This window comes from Myotis daubentonii, chromosome 2 (assembly GCF_963259705.1).
Source record: "Myotis daubentonii chromosome 2, mMyoDau2.1, whole genome shotgun sequence".
Taxonomy (NCBI): Eukaryota; Metazoa; Chordata; class Mammalia; order Chiroptera; family Vespertilionidae; genus Myotis; species Myotis daubentonii.
The window spans coordinates 3,093,112-3,113,400 of record NC_081841.1 but is presented as its reverse complement, the minus strand read 5'-3'; the positions used below and the strand labels follow the sequence as shown (position 1 = coordinate 3,113,400).

The following is a 20,289-nucleotide window of genomic DNA, read 5'->3' as shown; positions in this document are numbered from 1 at the left end:
AAATCCAGGGTTGGGGTCCTGCAAGCTTCGGCTACAACAGTTTGGTCACCCCGTCACTACATCAACTTAGAAGCGAAACTTTGAAATGGAAACTTGGCGTCACTGTCCTGAAAAGAGAATCGCCGCCACTTGCCAGGCACTGAGACATCACATACACAGACTGCAGGAAACAGAGCAAAGCCATCACACGCGGGTCGTGTAGATGCCGGTGCCGCCTAAGGCCTGTGAACAGGGGAACAACCACGTGTCGGGAAGAAACTAAAGACCTCAGTGTCCACTGCTGCTTCCTCCCTGACTCAGGGATGAAGAGGAACTGCAGGGGGCGCTGTCTCTTTCTAGGACATCCTGTCATTTGGAGAAGGGAGAGCTCCCCCACCCTCCCTCAGGTGCAGGTCTGCCTCTCCCAGACCCCGCCCCCCGCCCATTAGCTCCTCCCAGACCCCGCCCACAGCCTGTTTGCCGCCAGGCCCCGCCCCTCCGCCCCACCTTCCCTCTTAAGCCCCGCCCCAAATCCAGTTTGCCACCGCTAGGCCCCGCCCCTCCGCCCATCAGCTCCTCCTAAGCCCCGCCCCACAGCCTGTTTGCCCCTCCCAGGCCCCGCCCCACAGCCCGTCCACTCCTCCCAGGCCCCACCCCAGAATACTACCCGTCCAGCAGGTGCAACGACTGACAGGTGGGCACCTGCCCGGGATTGGACCACCGGGCTGCCCGCCGGCTCCTCCACTCCGCCCTGGAGGGCGGGGCCAGGCGCGCTGCCGTCACGCAGGGAACACCTGGTGGCTGGGAGGCCTCTCTCAGAGCGAGAGTTGGTGAGGTTAAGGCGGGGAGGATGGCGGACCCTGCACCGCAGACCCCGCCTCCCGGACTCCGACCCGCTGCCGCTCTGGGCGACCCCGAGCATGTCTGGAGCGTGTCCTTCGTGGGCTGCGGCTTCCTGGGCTTCTACCACCTCGGGGCGACCCGCTGCCTGAGCGAGCGCGCCCCGCACGTCCTCCGCGACGCGCGCATGATCTTCGGTGCCTCTGCTGGGGCGCTGCACGGCGTCACCTTCCTCGCCCGCATTCCCCTTGGTACGTCCGGGGCTGCACGGGCTCCTTGCCAGGAGGGGGCGCCCCCAGGCCTGGGCTGCGGGCGACTCCTAAGGATTGCGGGGTGCCCGGTGGATCCGAGTTTGGACACCGACACTGCAGCCCCCCCTCCCCCCGCGCCTCCGCAGACAGATGCCCCCTCCACTGCGCCCTCTCGCCTCGCACGGGGGGCTCTGTGGCCCAGTCTGGGAGGGGGCGCCTTGGAAGCGCCTCCTCTGGGCGTGGGAATCCCGAGCGCCTCCCTCCTCACCCCCTTCTGGAGCCGGGGCTTGAGGGAAGCCTGTTCCCGGGACCGAGCGGGGTCTTCCAGGGAAGGCGACCCGGACGGCAGTGGGGGGAGCTGGTCCCCGTGGTCCCCGCCCTCTGCCGGCTCCTGCTGAGCTGCGTGCCCGCGGGAGGGTCCATGTGCCCTGGGTCTCACCAGCCAGATGTGGGCTGTGGCCTGGGCCCCAAGGTGGGCGCCTACTTTTGTTTGTAAACTGAGGGGCTGGAGACACGACCAACTACCATCTCTCCTCCCTCCTCCTGCACCCTTTGTGCGCCCGCCCTGGGGAGCGGCGGGGTGGAGGCGGGCTTGGATGGGGCTCAGGCTGAGGGCAGCTCTTTGGAGTCCTGGGCAGAGCAGCTGGTTTGGAGTTGAGGAGGTTGGAGGGGGAGGGGGGATGTCGTGTGTGTGCAGGAGGGTAGGAGAGCTATCTCCTCTCCTTCCCAGTGTTTCAGGCCCTTCCTCCGGGCTGGAGTGGCCCCTGGACCCCCCACACCATGCTCACCCTCCACACCCCACTCAGGGCCGCAGGAAATGACAGCCCTTTAAGTTTTGTAGGGATTAACGTCTGTGCATGTGGAAGCCAGTGGGAGGGAGGGGTGTGGGCTGGTGCCCAGCTGGCCTAAAGGACTGGGGTGCAGCCTCCTCAGCTTGGGGTTCCCCATCAGGGGGCAGAGCTGGGAGCAAGGGGCAGTGTGGAGCTGCTGGCACCCAAAGCCCCAGAAGGAAGAGGATACCCCTCATCAGCCCGTTTCCCTGGGCTCCTCAGGGACTTCCTCTTGGCTGTGACCAGGGCTGCTGGGGGGGACCCAGCCAGCAGGGCTGCCCCTGCTCTGGTGACAGGAGTCTCCTGCCAGGAGGGCAGCCCTGCCATTGGAGGGACTTCCTGCCATTGGAGGGACCTGGGCTGAGTGGGAGGTGGGGTTAGGGGGCCACCCTGGCTGCCTTCTCCCTGCAGGGGGAGGGGAGCAAAGGGCAGGATGTGACCTCCAGGACGGCCAGTCCACCCCCCCCCCGCCCCCTCGCCCCGGGCTATAGCAGTGCTAAAGCCAGTCCTTGTCCCCAAGGTGACCTGGAGCCACCCACGTGGTTGAACATTTAACTGGGGCTGTGACCCCAGGACCCCAATGAGGTGCAGAGCACTGAGGGGTTCCCATAGCAGGGGACAGGCCCAGCCCTGAGCTGTGCCCGCAGACAGGGTGAGGCAGGTAAGAGGTGGAGGCACGTGACAGGGTGAAGGCTGCTGAGAGGGGGAGGTAGGTGAGAGTGGAGGCAGGTGAGAGTGGAGGCAGGTGGGAGGTGGAGGCAGGTTGAGGGGGAGGCAGGTGGGAGGTGGAGGCAGGTGAGAGAGGAGGCAGGTGGGAGGTGCAGGCAGGTGGGAGGTGGAGGCAGGTGGGAGGGGGAGGCAGGTGAGAGGTGGAGGCAGGTGGGAGGTGGAGGCAGGTGAGAGGGGAGGCAGGTGGGAGGTGGAGGCAGGTGAGAGGTGGAGGCAGGTGGGAGGTGGAGGCAGGTGAGAGGTGGAGGCAGGTGGGATGAGGAGGCAGGTGGGAGGTGGAGGCAGGTGGGAGGTGGAGGCAGGTGGGAGGTGGAGGCAGGTGGGATGAGGAGGCAGGTGGGAGGTGGAGGCAGGTGGGAGGTGGAGGCAGGTGGGAGGTAGAGGCAGGTGGGAGGGGGAGGCAGGTGAGAGGTGGAGGCAGGTGGGAGGTGGAGGCAGGTGAGAGGGGAGGCAGGTGGGAGGTGGAGGCAGGTGGGAGGAGGAGGCGGATGGGAGGAGGAGGCAGGTGGGAGGAGGAGGCAGGTGGGAGGTGGAGGCAGGTTGAGGGGGAGGCAGGTGAGAGGTGGAGGCAGGTGGGAGGTGGAGGCAGGTGGGAGGAGGAGGCGGATGGGAGGAGGAGGCAGGTGGGAGGAGGAGGCAGGTGGGAGGTGGAGGCAGGTTGAGGGGGAGGCAGGTGAGAGGTGGAGGCAGGTGGGAGGTGGAGGCAGGTGGGAGGTGGAGGCAGGTGGGAGGAGGAGGCAGGTGGGAGGTGGAGGCAGGTGGGAGGTGGAGGCAGGTTGAGGGGGAGGCAGGTGAGAGGTGGAGGCAGGTGGGAGGGGGAGGCAGGTTGAGGGGGAGGGAGGTGAGAGGTGGAGGCAGGTGGGAGGTGGAGGCAGGTGGGAGGTGGAGGCAGGTGGGAGGTGGAGGCAGGTGGGAGGTGGAGGCAGGTGAGAGGTGGAGGCAGGTGGGAGGTGGAGGCAGGTGGGAGGTGGAGGCAGGTGAAAGGGGAGGCAGGTGGGAGGTGGAGGCAGGTGGGAGGTGGAGGCAGGTGGGAGGTGGAGGCAGTTGGGAGGTGGAGGCAGGTGAGAGGGGAGGCAGGTGAGAGGTGGAGGCAGGTGGGAGGTGGAGGCAGTTGGGAGGTGGAGGCAGGTGAGAGGGGAGGCAGGTGAGAGGGGAGGCAGGTGGGAGGTGGAGGCAGGTGGGAGGTGGAGGCAGTTGGGAGGTGGAGGCAGGTGAGAGGGGAGGCAGGTGAGAGGTGGAGGCAGGTGGGAGGTGGAGGCAGGTGAGAGGTGGAGGCAGGTGGGAGGTGGAGGCAGGTGAGAGGTGGAGGCAGGTGGGAGGAGGAGGCAGGTGGGAGGTGGAGGCAGGTGAAAGGGGAGGCAGGTGGGAGGTGGAGGCAGGTGGGTGGTGGAGGTAGGTGAGAGGGGAGGCAGGTGGGAGGTGGAGGCAGGTGGGAGGTGGTGGCAGGTGGGAGGTGGAGGTAGGTGAGAGGGGAGGCAGGTGGGAGGTGGAGGCAGGTGGGAGGTGGAGGTAGGTGAGAGGGGAGGCAGGTGAGAGGTGGAGGCAGGTGGGAGGTGGAGGTAGGTGAAAGGGGAGGCAGGTGGGAGGTGGAGGCAGGTGGGAGGTGGAGGCAGGTGAGAGGTGGAGGCAGGTGGGAGGTGGAGGCAGGTGAGAGGTGGAGGCAGGTGGGAGGTGGAGGCAGGTGAAAGGGGAGGCAGGTGGGAGGTGGAGGCAGGTGGGAGGTGGAGGCAGGTGAAAGGGGAGGCAGGTGGGAGGTGGAGGCAGGTGGGAGGTGGAGGCAGGTGGGAGGTGGAGGCAGGTGAGAGGTGGAGGCAGGTGGGAGGTGGAGGCAGGTGAGAGGTGGAGGCAGGTGGGAGGAGGAGGCAGGTGGGAGGTGGAGGCAGGTGAAAGGGGAGGCAGGTGGGAGGTGGAGGCAGGTGGGTGGTGGAGGTAGGTGAGAGGGGAGGCAGGTGGGAGGTGGAGGCAGGTGGGAGGTGGAGGCAGGTGGGAGGTGGAGGTAGGTGAGAGGGGAGGCAGGTGGGAGGTGGAGGCAGGTGGGAGGTGGAGGTAGGTGAGAGGGGAGGCAGGTGAGAGGTGGAGGCAGGTGGGAGGTGGAGGAGGTGAGAGGGGAGGCAGGTGGGAGGTGGAGGCAGGTGGGAGGTGGAGGTAGGTGAGAGGGGAGGCAGGTGGGAGGTGGAGGCAGGTGAGAGGGGAGGCAGGTAGGAGGTGGAGGCAGGTGAGAGGTGGAGGCAGGTGGGAGGTGGAGGCAGGTGAGAGGTGGGAGGTGGAGGCAGGTGGGAGGTGGAGGCAGGTGAGAGGGGAGGCAGGTGGGAGGTGGAGGCAGGTGGGAGGTGGAGGCAGGTGGGAGGTGGAGGCAGGTGAGAGGGGAGGCAGGTGGGAGGTGGAGGCAGGTGGGAGGTGGAGGCAGGTGAGAGGGGAGGCAGGTGGGAGGTGGAGGCAGGGGGGAGGTGGAGGCAGGTGAGAGGTGGAGGCAGGTGGGAGGTGGGGGCAGGTGGGAGGTGGAGGCAGATGAGAGGGGAGGCAGGTGGGAGGTGGAGGCAGGTGGGAGGTGGAGGCAGGTGGGAGGTGGAGGCAGGTGAGAGGGGACGCAGGTGGGAGGTGGAGGCAGGTTGGAGGTGGAGGCAGGTGGGAGGAGGAGGCAGGTGGGAGGTGGAGGCAGGTGAGAGGGGAGGCAGGTGGGAGGAGGAGGCAGGTGGGAGGTGGAGGCAGGTGGGAGGTGGAGGCAGGTGGGAGGTGGAGGCAGGTGGGAGGAGGAGTCAGGTGAGAGGGGAGGCAGGTGAGAGGTGGAGGCAGGTGGGAGGAGGAGGCAGGTGAGAGGTGGAGGCAGGTGGGAGGTGGAGGCAGGTGGGAGGTTGAGGCAGGTGGGAGGTGGAGGCAGGTGGGAGGTGGAGGCAGGTGGGAGGTGGAGGCAGGTGGGAGGGGGAGGCAGGTGAGAGGTGGAGGCAGGTGGGAGGTGGAGGCAGGTGGGAGGTGGAGGCAGGTGAGAGTGGAGGCAGGTGGGAGGTGGAGGCAGGTGGGAGGTGGAGGCAAGTGGGAGGGGGAGGCAGGTGAGAGGTGGAGGCAGGTGGGAGGTGGAGGCAGGTGGGAGGTGGAGGCAGGTGGGAGGTGGAGGCAGGTGGGAGGGGGAGGCAGGTGAGAGGGGAGGCAGGTGGGAGGAGGAGGCAGGTGGGAGGTGGAGGCAGGTGGGAGGTGGAGGCAGGTGGGAGGTGGAGGCAGGTGGGAGGGGGAGGCAGGTGAGAGGTGGAGGCAGGTGGGAGGTGGAGGCAGGTGGGAGGTGGAGGCAGGTGGGAGGTGGAGGCAGGTGGGAGGGGGAGGCAGGTGGGAGGGGGAGGCAGGTGGGAGGTGGAGGCAGGTGGGAGGTGGAGGCAGGTGAGAGGTGGAGGCAGGTGGGAGGTGGAGGCAGGTGAGAGGGGAGGCAGGTGGGAGGTGGAGGCAGGTGGGAGGAGGAGGCAGGTGGGAGGTGGAGGCAGGTTGAGGGGGAGGCAGGTGAGTGGTGGAGGCAGGTGGGAGGTGGAGGCAGGTGGGAGGAGGAGGCGGATGGGAGGTGGAGGCAGGTGGGAGGTGGAGGCAGGTGGGTGGTGGAGGCAGGTGAGAGGGGAGGCAGGTGGGAGGTGGAGGCAGGTGGGAGGTGGAGGTAGGTGAGAGGGGAGGCAGGTGGGAGGTGGAGGCAGGTGGGAGGTGGAGGCAGGTGGGAGGTGGAGGCAGGTGGGAGGAGGAGTCAGGTGAGAGGTGGAGGCAGGTGGGAGGTGGAGGCAGGTGGGAGGTGGAGGCAGGTGAGAGGGGAGGCAGGTGGGAGGTGGAGGCAGGTGGGAGGTGGAGGCAGGTGAGAGGGGAAGCAGGTGGGAGGTGGAGGCAGGTGGGAGGTGGAGGCAGGTGGGAGGGGGAGGCAGGTGAGAGGTGGAGGCAGGTGGGAGGTGGAGGCAGGTGAGAGGGGAGGCCGGTGGGAGGTGGAGGTATCTGAGAGGGGAGGCAGGTGGGAGGTGGAGGCAGGTGGGAGGTGGAGGTAGGTGAGAGGGGAGGCAGGTGAGAGGTGGAGGCAGGTGGGAGGTGGAGGTAGGTGAGAGTGGAGGCAGGTGGGAGGTCTAGGTAGGTGAGAGGGGAGGCAGGTGGAAGGTGGAGGCAGGTGAGAGGTGGAGGTAGGTGAGAGGGGAGGCAGGTGAGAGGTGGAGGCAGGTGGGAGGTGAAGGTAGGTGAGAGGGGAGGCAGGTGGGAGGTGGAGGCAGGTGGGAGGTGGAGGTAGGTGAGAGGGGAGGCAGGGGAGAGGTGGAGGCAGGTGGGAGGTGGAGGTAGGTGAGAGGGGAGGCAGGTGAGAGGTGGAGGCAGGTGGGAGGTGGAGGCAGGTGAGAGGGGAGGCAGGTGGGAGGGGGAGGCAGGTGAGAGGGGAGGCAGGTGGGAGGAGGAGGCAGGTGGGCGGTGTAGGCAGGTGAGAGGGGAGGCAGGTGGGAGGTGGAGGCAGGTGGGAGGTGGAGGCAGGTGGGAGGTGGAGGCAGGTGGGCGGTGTAGGCAGGTGAGAGGGGAGGCAGGTGGGAGGTGGAGGCAGGTGGGAGGTGGAGGCAGGTGAGAGGGGAGGCAGGTGGGAGGAGGAGGCAGGTTGGAGGTGGAGGCAGATGGGAGGTGGAGGCAGGTTGGAGGTGGAGGCAGATGGGAGGTGGAGGCAGGTTGGAGGTGGAGGCAGATGGGAGGTGGAGGCAGGTGAGAGGGGAGGCCGGTGGGAGGTGGAGGCAGGTGAGAGGGGGAGGCAGGTGGGAGGTGGAGGCAGGTGAGAGGGGAGGCAGGTGGGAGGGGAGGCAGGTGGGAGGTGGAGGCAGATGGGAGGTGGAGGCAGGTGAGAGGGGAGGCAGGTGGGAGGTGGAGGCAGGTGAGAGGGGAGGCAGGTGGGAGGTGGAGGCAGGTGAGAGGGGAGGCAGGTGGGAGGGGACGCAGGTGGGAGGTGGAGGCAGGTGAGAGGGGGAGGCAGGTGGGAGGTGGAGGCAGGTGAGAGGGGGTGGCATGTGGGAGGTGGGGGCCGGTGGGAGGTGGGGGCAGGTGGGAGGTGGAGGCAGGTGGGAGGTGGAGGCAGGTGTGAGGTACAGACAGGCTTCGGGCCCTGGTGCTGGCCTGGTGCTCTCTTCCCCCTGGAGTCAGGCCTCCCTGGCTCTGCCTCTGTGAGGAGAGGGGTGAGGAGAGCGCACCTGGGTTTCTGGAGGCCTCTTCCCAAGGCCAGGCCGGGAGAGCGCTGTGCAACAGGAACAGTGCAGGCCGCGCTGTCATTTTACGTTTCCCAGAGACAGGAAGCAAAAAGTAAGACACAGTGAAGTTAGCCTTGTTCATCCCAACATCTCCAAGCAGTGCCCTGCTCCCATTTTGTCAGTATAAGGGTGTGTTGAGATATTTTACATTCTATTTTGCATTAAGTTTTGAGATCCTCTAACTACAGCTCAGTTTGGACGATCCCCATTGTAAGGGCTCTGCAGGCACGTGAGAACACAGCTCCCTCCGCCCGGTTTCTGGTCCTGCCACAGTCGCCCCTCTCCCAGGCGGCACATCCACCCCCTGTGGGCTTGTCTCCCCACAGACCACACCCTGCAGGTCCTCAGAGACTTTATTGAGTCTGCCAGAAGCCGGACCGTGAGCATCCTCCATCCGTCCTTCAACATAGTCAGGTTCCTCCGAGAATCTTTCCACAGACACCTCCCGGACAACGTCCACCAGCTCATCTCAGGCAAAATGTGCATCTCGCTGACCCGAGTGTCCGACTGGGAAAACGTCCTGGTGTCCGAGTTTCAGTCCAAAGACGACGTTGTGGACGTAAGCGGTGGGCCTGTCTGGTGCTGGCAGTGAGGGGCGGTTTCATTCTGGGAGTCACACGGAGAGGCTGGCACAGGCCACCTGCCCCCTTTCTTACACGGACCAGCACCTGGCCGGCCGGGACGCTGTCTGTTACCTGCACCCTGTGACGTACATGCTGTGCCCCCCGTGGTCTGGGCCACAGCCTGGGAAACCCTGGGCGCCCAGCACAGGTTCCGTGTGAAAGGATGGCTCCGCATCCTGCAGGCGTGGCTTTGTCCACCTCCTCAGGGCCCTGTCCCTCGGGGTCCCTCCTGCACGGGATGCGTGTTCCTGCAGGAGAACAGCTTGAGGGAAGCAGCGAGAGGCGGAGCCTCTGTCCTAGGGACCCAGCCCAGAGGAGGTTGTTTGCAAGGTCACAAGACAGTGCACTTGCCCGATGCCTTCATGGGGGATCAATAGACACTTCACTTCACACACGTCTGCAGAGCAGAGCGGCCTGGCCCATAGAGCCAGCTGCATCTCAGCAGCCACAACCATCTGTCATTGAACCTTGTTTCTGGAAGTTTCTTCTCTTCAGCCAGCACCTGTCCCTCCCACAGGAGTCCTTTCTCTCTGTGAGTCAGTGCTGTGTGCTGCTTAATGCTCTCCAGCCGGTGCTACTCCATTGTGGTCCCTGGACCCGTGTGGGCATCACCTGGGAGCCTGTGAGACTTGCAGCCTGAGGCCCCTCCTCCAAGCTGCTGCCTCGGAATCCCGGGCCGGGGTCCAGGGCCAGCGGGTCAAGCAGCTGGAGTCTGATCCAGTCCTTCCCGGTCAGTCATCGCGTCCACAGCTCCAGGTCCGGTCTGCGATGGCCACTGGGACTCTCGTGGGCAGCAGGGACATATACTTGGGGCTGAACTACACTTGTGTGGGTGGGTTCATTGTTCATTCAACCCCTTAAATAAAGTGCCTACTGTGTGCAAAGAGCACAGTCAGACCAGCTGCTCTTCTCGCTCACAGAGAGAAGGCTCAGGGAGGCCCAGGGGAAGGAAGGGCCTACTGCTTTGCCTGTGGTTTCACTCCCTTTTGTCTTCACAGGCCTTGGTCTGTTCCTCCTTCATACCTTACCTCTGTGGCTTAATCCCTCCGACCTTCAGAGGCGTGGTAAGTCTGCTTTTATACTGTGTTTGCACAGCTCCTGCCTGCACAATGCTGGGCGCAGGCATCCGAACACAGGGCCTTCTGTGGCTCAGCCTTGAGACAGTGATTCCATAGCTGCCGCATCTCCACCCCACCCACCCCCAGCCCAACCAGCCTCACCAAGAACCCACTATCTGGCTTTCTGGAAGGTGAGCTGGTTCATGTCATCCTCACCTGGGCACCAAGGACAGGTGCCCCATGGCCTAGTTAAAGAATACGACACTTAAGACTCAGCCACTCCCTTAAGTCGAGCTTCGCTCTCAGGGTGGAGCGAGTCAGTCCTCTCTGGGTCTGACTGTCCTTCCAGCCCGTGGCTTGGGGCAAAGCTGCCGTCAGAGCTACGGTTCCGTTCCATCAGCAAATACTCTCTGTAGGCACATGCGGCTGATGGCGAGCCCTGCCCGGCAGAGTCCGAGTGGAGTGTGTGCTCTGCGGGCTCTGGGCCGCGTGCTGGGCTGTGCAGCACCAGGGGCAGCTCCTTCCTGGGCAGCCGCTATCCACTGGAGCTGATTGATCCCCACCCGGGACATCTGTCCTGTCTGCGGACAGTTGAGGATGTCACATGGGGCAGGGCTCCTGGCATTGGTTTGACAGGTGCAGACTGTCCAGCTTGTACCAAACCTGCCTGCCCAGCCGAAAGTGTTGAAAGAGTCTCCCCAAACCTGGTCCTCTCCTGGGTCAGCTGTGGTTCTGAGAAGCCCCTGCCCAGAGCCTCTGACAGAATGTGTTTTCTCTCTCCCTCACAAGCGGTATGTGGATGGAGGGTTTACTAACACTGTACCCTGCTTCGATGACAAGACGACCATCACTGTGTCCCCATTCCTTGGGGAGCATGACATCTGTCCTAAGGTCAAGTCCACGAACTTCCTGTATATGGACGTGTACAGGCTCAGTCTCCGCTTCTGCTTAGAGAACGTCCAGCTGATAAGGCAAATGGTGTTCCCCCCGGATGTCAAGGTGAGTGGGGCTGTTTGTTCAGCTCTGTGCTCCTGGGGACCCACTAGTGTGGTTCACTACACAGACAAACCAAAGCAGACCCCTCAGTGAATAGGTGCCCCACTCTGATTTTGAGAATCATCTGGGGACATTTAAACTGTGCTGCCCAAAGCGTAGCAGATCTACCGAATACACGGTCACAAACCCAAACAGGCACCCTAAATGGAGAGATGAAAAAACAACCCCCAATGAAAGAACAAGAGAATTCTCCAATAGCAGAGATAAATGAAATGGAGATAAGAAATTCATTAGATATAGAGTTCAGAATAATGATGGTAAAGATGCTCAACAGCATGAGAAAAGATATAGTAAATATGAAAAAAGAACAGTCGGAAATAAAGATTGACATAGCACTAATAAAGAACACATTGGAAGGAATTCACAGCAGATTAGGGGAAGCTTAGGATGATATCAGTGAATTAGACGATGGTAGAAAAAAATCACTCAATCAGAGAACCAAAAAGAAAAACAATTAAAAAATCAGAGGACAGTTTAAGGGAGCTCTGGGACAGTGTGAAGCGTAACAATGTTCGCATAATGGTTGTGCCAGAGGGGAAGAAAGTGAGAAAGGGATAGAAAACGTGTTTGAAGAAATAATGGCAGAAAACTCCCATAACCTGGTGAAGGAAAAAGTCACACAAGTTCAGGAGGCATAGAGAGTCCCAAGCAGGAACCCAAAAAGGCCCTGGCTTGGACACATCATAATTAAAATGCCAAAAATTAAAGAGAAAGAATCTTAAAGGCAGCAAGAGAAAAGCAATTTGTTACCCACAAAGTAGCTCCCATAAGGCTGTCAACTGATTCCTCATCAAAAACTCTACAGGCCAGAAGGGAATGACAGAAGTATTCATATTTAAGAAAAGCATAAATCTGAAACCAAGATGACTGTATCCAGCAAGGCTATCATTCAGAATAGATGGTGAAATAAACAGCTTCCCAGACAAAATAAAAGCCTAAGACAGTTTGTCACTACCACGCCAGCATTGCAAAAAATGCTAAAGGGACTGCTGTAATGAGAAGAAATAGTGAAACCTAGGCATACAGGATTAAAGTGGCAATAAATAAGTACCTATCAATAATAACCTTAAATGTAAATGAATTAGATGCTCCAATCAAAAGATATAGGGTAGCTGAATGGATATAAAAATGACCCAACTACATGCTGTCTACAAGGGACCCACCCCAGAACAAAAGACTCACATAAGAGGAGAGTGAAGGGATGGGAAAAATTTTCCATGCAAATGTAAACAAACAAAAAAAAGCTGGGGTGGCAATACTCATATCTGACAAAATAGACTTCAAAATGTAAGCCATCAGAAGAGACAACAAAGGTCACGACATAATACTAAGGGATCAATCCAACAAGAGGATATAACCCTGGTAAACATATATGCACCCAATATAGGAGCCCTTAAATATATTTAAAAAAAAAACTTCTAAAGGACTTTAAGGGAGAGATCGACAGTAATACAGTTACAGTAGGGGACTTTAACACCCTGCTGACTTCACTGGATAGACCATCCACACAGAAAATTAAGAAGAAACCAGTGACTCCAAAGGACACACTGGATCAGATGGATTTAATTGAGATTTATGGAACATTCCACCCCAAAGCTGCAGGATACACATTCTTCTCAAGTGCACTTGGGTCATTCACAAAGATAGACCACATGTTAGGACACAAAACAAGTCTCTACAAGCGTCTTCCCAGATCACAGTGTTAGGAAAGTGGAAATCAACCACTGTCAAAACAGCCCCAAACATTCGCACACACAGAGGCCGTGCCTGGCCCGTGGAGGCAGCTCAGAGTTTGAAGGGGCCTTCTGTTTAAGTGAGTGAGGCTTAGTGACCCTGCCCGGTAGTTCACTCGCTTGCTTTGCTTACAGGTGCTTGCAGAGTTATTCCTACGAGGGTATTTAGACGCGGTCAGGTTCTTGGAAGAAAACGGTATGTGTGGGCTGGGGGGAAGATGAGCACTTTTCTTTTTTTAATATGGTTTTATTGATTTCAGAGAGAGAGAGGGAGAGAGAGATAGAAACAACAATGATGAGAGAATCATTGATCAGCTGCCTCCTGTATGCCCCCTGCTGGGCATTGAGCCCGAAATTTGGACACATGTCCTGACAGGGAATAGAACCGTGCCCTCCTGGTTCATGGGTTGATGCTAACCACTGAGAAACACTGGCCGGGCCAGATGTGCCCTTTTCCTCAGCTGTTTGTTAGCAGCCTTGGTGAGCGCCAGGTGATGTGACATCACGTGGTGCTCCCACCTTCACCAGCTGTCGGGCTCAGCGCTCCAATGAGCTCCGCTACATTGGAACGCTCTGCCCCATTTTACAGGTGGGGAAATGGAGGCTTGGAGAGGCGAGCCAGGGTCCACACTCCACCCACTGAGGGGCAGAGCTGGGATTGGAACCCGGGATGTCCCTGCTCCAGGGCGCTCTCCCAGCACAGTGTCCCTGTTAGTTCACAAGGGCTTTCAATGGCTCGATGGTCTGGGCTCAGGGAAGCACTCAGAAGGCTTTGGGGAGGCCACCTCCCCTCCCTGGGCCTGTTCCCTCCTCTGTATTGAGGGGAGTTGGGATACAAGTACGTCCAGGTGATTCTTGGTCATTGTAAAGACTGGCACGTGGCCCAGCGTTTGCAGGCGCGGTGCTGTGTTGGGGTTCAAATATGTGAGCAGGTCCTCAGGCAGCTGGTCCCTGGGGTCCTGCAGGGGAGTCGTGGGTGGCGGGGGGCAAGTGATGTCCTCTGGGAACAGATCTGCACCTAGGGCAGGTGCTGACCCAGAGGGTGAGCAGCGTGCCTAAGGGAGGCCCCGGGAAAGATCGAGAGAGAAGCATAAAGGGGAGGGTAATCTAGGAGCACCGAGGGGCGTCCAGGGGCAGCCCCTGGTCTTTGTAACCTGAGGATGGAGGCAACAGGTGAGCCAGGGCAACTGGGACCTCTAAAACTACAGTCCCTCCCCCACCCACCCAGACCGCCTCCACCCTGTGCACCGATTCCGAGGGAGCTGGGAGCCCCTGTGGTGTTGGCTACTGCGCCCCAACTCCTGGGGCAGCACCCCCCCCCCCTCACACACAGACACACACACACACACACACACACACACACACACACACACTCCTGTGCCTAATACTGCTTTCAGGGTTGTGTGGTGGAAGAGGGCCATGACTGATGTCAGGCCTGGGTTCAAATCCCACTCTGCCCCAGACGGGCTGTGTGGCTGTGGATGAGTCTCTTAACCTCTCTGTGCTTCCCATTCCTCAGCCGAAACGGGGAGACGCTGATAATAGTAGCAGTTGCATGGCTGCTGCCAGGCCTGGCTGGGGCGTTCCTATCAGGGCCGGGGACATGGGCTCCACCAGCAGTGCCACAGTCAGTGCGCATTAGCTGCAGGCACCTTTCCCTCCCAGGCCACAGTGGCTGTGCGGCCCACAGTGAGTGCGTGACGGAGCCAGGAGTTCGGCGCCCTTCGCTGTGGCTTCAGAGCCCCGTGCCGCCTCCTCCCTGTGAAGCCTGTTGCCCTCATCTGTCCCACCTGCTACTGAGCTGATCCCAGGCCTGCAGTGTCAGGTGGCCGCTGGCCTCCTGTCATGGGTGGGTGAGTGTGTGAGTCATGCCCCCTGTCTCCTTGCCCCGCGTAGGCATCTGTGACAGGCCCCGTCCGAGCCCGAGTGTGCCCTCGGCAGCGCCCGAGTTCCTTCCGTTCTCCTGGGAAACCGCGAGCCCCGAGGCTTCCCCGAGGGCGGCTGCCTGGCAGGGGAGGCCCGAGGTGGCCGAGCTGCTGGCCCACCTGCGTGTCAGCCTCCGGCCCTGGGACGAGAGCATCCTGGAGACCCTGTCGCCCAAGCTCATTGCGGGTGAGACGCCTCTGGCGGGACGGCAGGGTGCTACTCTCTGTCGCTGAGGCTCAGAGGGCTTCTCTCCAGGTTGGGGAGGAGGGTGATGCTGCCACGGGGAGGAGAGGCCCCACCTCCTGGCACCATCTCCCCACCCGGGTGCCTTGCTCAGCCTCCCTTCCCCGTGTGCACGGCCAGAGAAAGCCACACTCCCGGTGAGCCCGTTGGGAGTTAAGCGGGCATGCGCCCAGTTCCTGGGTCCGGGTGCACCCAGATCACCATTCTTCCAGAACACCATTCTCTGCCTGGGCACCGTCTCCACGCCTTCTTTCTGGAGGAGCCTGTCTGCCTCCCCTTCCCCGAACCCTCAGCTTTGAACTTGTCCTTGAACGACGGTAGTGCATTTGATCATGTCGTCAGACACCAGGTGGACCAGGAGTGCAAACCAGATGCATCTGGGCACTGGGAGAAATTCAAAGAAAAGCAAGACACTGGTGCCCAGGTTGCTACGATTTGAAAGTCCTAAGGCCAGGACGAAGGGGAAACAGAAGCCAGGGCTCCAGGCAGAAGAGGGCGTGTTGGGAAAGCCTGTAAGGCGGGTGGGGTTGGGGGTCGGTGTCTCCTCCAGGGAGAGCTGCCAGTGGGACAGAGTTGATCCGGGGCCCGTGGCTGTCCCAGGGCTGTTCTGGCCGCACTCCCTGCTCCAGGGCATGGGCCCGGCTTCTGATTCTTTGGCAGCAGGATTTGTGTGTTTCACTGGAATTGCAGGCAGCACCTGGGTGAGGTTACACTGGGGGGAACGCCCTCCCCCCAATGGTATCTTTCAGGCCTGAGTGAGGCACTTAGACCCCGAGGTGGCTGCTGGAGCAAGATCTGCAGCTTCCTACCGGTGAAGGTCATGTCTTACGTGATGCTGCCCTGTACGCTGCCCGTGGAGTCCGCGCTTGCCATGGTCCAGAGGTGAGCAGTGTGGGTGGCTTTGTCTGCGCTGGGATCCTGGGCATGTGCATTACTCGCTTTCTTCAGATGGACTTGGTGTCTCCTTTGTTTTTAGTGAGTTAAGCCAGCATGTCCTTCCATCCATCTTCTAAAGTCCAACCCGGCCTTCAAACTCCAGCTCCGTGGTCCCGCCCAGGGTGGTCCTTTCCTGGTCCCTCCCGCCCCAACGATGAGCCGCCTGTTCCCACGCCGCCTGCCCTGCGTGGACGCCCAGGCGTTTATCAGAGCCCAGGCGTGGGGTCCTTTAGTGTCCACGGCCGCGGAGTCTGTGGAGGCTGTGGTCAGGCTTGCTCTGCTGGGCTCGCACGTGGCCAAAGGCAGTCGGGCTCGTGGAGCGGGTGGTGTCTCCACTCCAAGCTTCAGGCATCTTGAATCTGGGAAAACCAGGCTTCTCCTTTAATTGCCATGTGAATCCCTTGAGCTTTCCTGAATCAAAAGTCACCTAACTTTGGTCCCTGGCCACTTTTGCTCAGTGGTTAGAGTGAAGGGTCCAGGGTTCGATTCCAATTAAGGGCACATACCTCGGTTGCGGGATCCGCGGTGCATTGATTGTTCTCAGTTTTTCAGTCTCTCCCCCTCCCTGCCACGCTCCGAAAATCAGTGGAAAGAATATCCTCACGTGAGGAGTAACATGCACACTGAGGGGCCTAAATCCGCCTTGTGAGAATTGATGGGGTTGGAAGTAGAAGTGCGCCGGCAGTTTAGCGGGACAAGGAGTATTGCTGTAAGCTCGCTGCCTGTCGTGCAGCTTCTGTTTGGCTCTCTTCATTTTGACTTGTCTTCCTGCTGACATGGGTGTGTGTGTGTGTGTCTGTGCAGACTGGTGCAGTGGCTCCCCGACATTCCTGACGACGTCCAGTGGCTGCAGGCCATAACTTCCCAGGTTTGTTCTCGACTGATGACGCACCTGCTCCCCACGCTCAGGTAAATGATTTGTGTGGGTCTGATGGGCACCCCTTTCACCCGATCAGGCCTGTGGGCCCTTCTAGAACCATGGTGGGGCACCCAGTAGGTGACGAGGAGCGTATCTTTCAGTGCAGGGGCGCTGTCCTGTGTGAGGCAGCGAGTAAGTCAGCGGGTGCCATGCTGAAAGCTCGCCGCGCCCACCTGCACAGGGGCTGCGGGGCCCAGGGGGCGGCGGGAAGGCCTCCGCCTGGGGCCCAGATTGGGTGGAGAGCTGAGCGGGGCAGCGGGACGCCCTGTCAGAAGGGTCAGGAGCATTGCTTTGCCTCTAGGAAGTCGCTCTGGGTGCCTGCAGCACGGGGTGGGGTGGGGCTTCCGGGGCCTGGCGGGTGTCATGTTAACGCGGATTCCTTCTGACCTCAGACTTGCGGAGTCCTAGGCTGGTGGTGGAACCCCGAAGTCCAGACTGAAACATGGCCTGGTGACATGGCTGCTCTGAAATCTGTACCCCGATGCGCAGCCAGGAAGGCCTTGTTCTGGTTCCGAGGGCTGGATCTTATCCTGAAAATCCTGGGTCTTGGCTTTCTCTGCTCAACGGCGGTCTCCGCACCTCCTCTGGGCTTCTGTGAGACACTGGGCACCCCTGGCCCAGTACTGGACGGGGGTGGGCACTCAGGAGGCAGGGCCTCTGTTGCTACTGTTATTGGCAGGCATGGGGAGTTAAAAGGGGGGGGGGCGGTGGCAAGATTTGGTTTGCACTGGGAATGACCACGGTGACCTTGTGGAGGAGGCTGGTCTTGGGCCCGAGTGGCGGCAGGCTCGCCAGCGAGAGGGCAGCCACCCTGGCCCAGGCACAGACCAGGAGCCTGGTCTCAGTACAGCATGGGGTTGACAGGTGTTCAGAGGCTCCAGGGCCCAAAGGAGGTGCAAGCCCAGGAGCCTGCGGCATCCTGAGGGAGGGGCAGCCAGGCAGGAGGCGGCAGGGCTTCAGGGGCACCCTGCCCTACCCTGCCCTACCCTGCCCTGCCCTGCCCTACCCTGCCCTGCCCTACCCTGCCCTACCCTACCCTGCCCTACCCTACCCTGCCCTGCGGGGAGCTGCTTTGTGTGGAGGAAGCTGATGGGCTCCGTCCTGCTGTGCAGGCCAGGGGGAGGTGTCCCGGAGGCTGGGACAGCCACAGGCTGGCAGGCCGGGTGGGGACACTGGCCCAGCACCGGGGCGGCAGGGGCTGTGTCCTTCTCCAGAAGGGCACCGAGGTCAGGGCCCTTAGACGATGGCAGTGACCTGGAAACATAAGGGCAGCTTCCTGTCTGTTGAGCCATGTATCAAGGGGATCAGGGAGCTGTTTATAGCACAGCCTTCTCACAAGTCCAGAGCACAAGACAGGCCCTGGGCCCCAGGCAGGAGCCAGACTCCGCAGCTTGGCCTCCTGTCCGCTGCCGCCCCCCCCCCCCCCGCCCCCGCCCCCGCAGCCTCTAGCTTGCTTTCCTTTCTTCTCCGCTCCCCTCCCCACCCCCAGCCTTAGTGAGAAGGGGGACAGAGAGCTCCTTTCTCCCAGGGGGTAACTTGCTGGCAAGCGCATGGCACTGCCCTCCAGAGGAAACGTGGGTGTCTGTTGCTCTAACACATGCAGATATTACAGAGAGAATCAGTGCTAAGGTCCAGCCCAGGCGCTGGGACAGAGGGTGGCACCTCTCCCCGACTTTGGTAAGTGTCCCGGAGGGGAGAACCAGCAAGTCCAGACAGGACACTTCTCACAGGCACACCCTTCAACATGGAGGCGCTCCGGGGCCACTGCTGTGTGCGCCCCATTCTCTTGAGCTGTGATGAGCTGTGAACTAGGAGCAGGGGCGACTTGTGATGACACAGGGTCGTTGTCCAGCACAGGGACCGCCCCCCCCCCCCCCCCATCCCTGGCCTCCCTGCTGGCTCCTGTGTCTCCGGGCCACCAGGGCTGCAGGACAAAGCTCTGCCCCTTGCTGAGCTGGAGGGAGGTGGGGAGGCCACGCCTGCCACCACCTGGACTCCTGTAACCCCCGCCACACCTCCCGCCTCATTTCCCCACCGGCTGTAACACTAACAGTATTTCACAGTGACCATGTGTTTTCTCATAGACGGTACACGCGTGAGTTTTGTGATTGTCATCAGGAAATAAATATGTTCAGTGGCTGATAAAATTACACGAAACTTATTTTCTTTCCACTTTTTAAAAATCGCTCGACCTCCTTACAATGAGCATGTTTTATACATTTTTAAAAATGAGCTCGAAGACAAGGAAGTGCAGTGCTCACTGAGAAATGGCCAAGGATTCCTGGCCTGGGCCTTAGCTGCCACCCTCCCGCAGCCCCCAGCCCTGCAGCTCTGGAGGGTGTCTCACCTGCAGATGAAAGCATCTCCAGTCCCTCCTCCCTGTCAGACAGCCCTCCCTCCCTCTCTGGGGCACATGCAGGCGCTGGAGCTGTCCCTCAGGCATTATCCACGCGTAGTCCAGTTCAGCGGTCCCAACCGGTGGCCCGCGGACCGCTGGTCTAGTTAATGCCTGGGAACAGCGGCCTTACTTGGCACACAGATGGCAAAACCTGGCGCAGAGCCTGGGCCAGTCTCGTTAAGGACAGTGTGGAGGTGTGTGTGTGTGAAAAAAGACCGGAAGGGCACATACCCCATACTGTCAGTGGCTAGCATTCTGCCATTATCTGTAACTCTTTGTTGTGCTTTTATGTGTTTTCCAAATTTCTGTGAACATGTATTTCTTTGGTCAGAAAAGAGCTCATAATAAATGTGGCACTTAGAGTGCTCTCCCTCGGCTGTCCTTCCCAGATGCCGTGGGGCCGGACTCTTCCCAAAGCTGATCCTGGGGGGGAGGGGGAGGCTTGGAGTGAGCAGGCCTTGTCTTCCGAGTTCTTGGCGCAGGTGAGAGTGGAGCCCGCATGCCCACCTCCCCCCTGGCAGGCTCCACCTGGCCATCCCTTGGCCGCATCCTAACGTGCCCCACAGGACAGAGCTCAGCTCCCTGCGCCTCAACTTCCAAGTCCTGATCCGGGAGCTCAGCCTCCCTTGTAGCGACGAGATGGATTTTCTCCCGGGAACCAGTGCAGCCACCACACTGCGTCCCTGCTGCCCATGGGTCTGATCGATCGGCAATTCACACACGGAGTTCTGGGGTGCTGGCAGATGTCACTGTGATCAGTTAGGACAGGCTGGGGTACCTACATTCAACAAAAGCCCCCAAAGGGACCACTTCTCACTCTACGTGCTCTCAGTCTTGATGATCCAGCCTGAAGCTGCCCCACCCTTTGGAGCCATGGTGGGGAGGGAGGGATGATTTGGTGCTGTTGACGTAAAGAACCATTGAAACCTGTAAAGAATTTTTGTGAGTTTATTTGAGCCAAACTGTCGACATATGCCAGGAAGCAGAACCTCGATGAATTGAGATAATGCTCCGGAGAATGCGGTTACATCTGTATTTATACTTTGCAATCAAAGGAGGGAGGTAGGTGGGTTACATTAAATCCATTGGTGATAGACTAGAGAGGCGGGAGAAAGCAAAGCAGGGAAACCCCTGGGATTGGATAAAAAGTAAAATGATGGACACAGACTTAGGTGGGTGCAGGAACAATTAACATGATAATGAAGGAATTGGTGGTCTCTGTCCTGGAGCCCAGGCACATCAGGCTGTGCCCCAAGGGGTCCAGAAAAAGAAAGGGAAGTTACAAGTTACCCAGACATGTCAAGGGTATGTTATCATAGAGGCAAAAAGACAGACAGGTTCAGTGAAAGTAAAGGTTGACCCTGTCAGGGAAGATACCGGCCTAGGAGGTGACTACCCGCCATCGCTGCTTTTAGTAAAAGTTTAATTTCAGACCATCCTTTGTGGTGACTTAGGTCTGAGTCTGCAAGGCCGCCATGCAGGCCTCCCCTGAGCTGTCAGGTGGGCATGTGGCCCCTTCTGTCCACAGGGCTTAAAGGGT

The 20,289-nt window shown here is 60.3% G+C and overlaps 1 protein-coding gene across 1 annotated transcript; it reads left to right on the top strand.

Annotated features, from left to right (window-relative positions):
* The first annotated feature begins 787 nt into the window (after positions 1-787).
* Positions 788-18,229, top strand: PNPLA3 (patatin like phospholipase domain containing 3). Its single transcript, XM_059681415.1, has 9 exons — positions 788-1,070; positions 8,184-8,416; positions 9,479-9,544; positions 10,328-10,537; positions 12,463-12,523; positions 14,224-14,439; positions 15,246-15,378; positions 16,237-16,341; positions 16,744-18,229. Exons 1-9 carry the CDS (start codon positions 830-832, stop codon positions 16,757-16,759), a joined length of 1,281 nt encoding a protein of 426 aa, XP_059537398.1. The 5' UTR covers positions 788-829; the 3' UTR covers positions 16,760-18,229.
* The last annotated feature ends 2,060 nt before the right edge of the window (positions 18,230-20,289 follow it).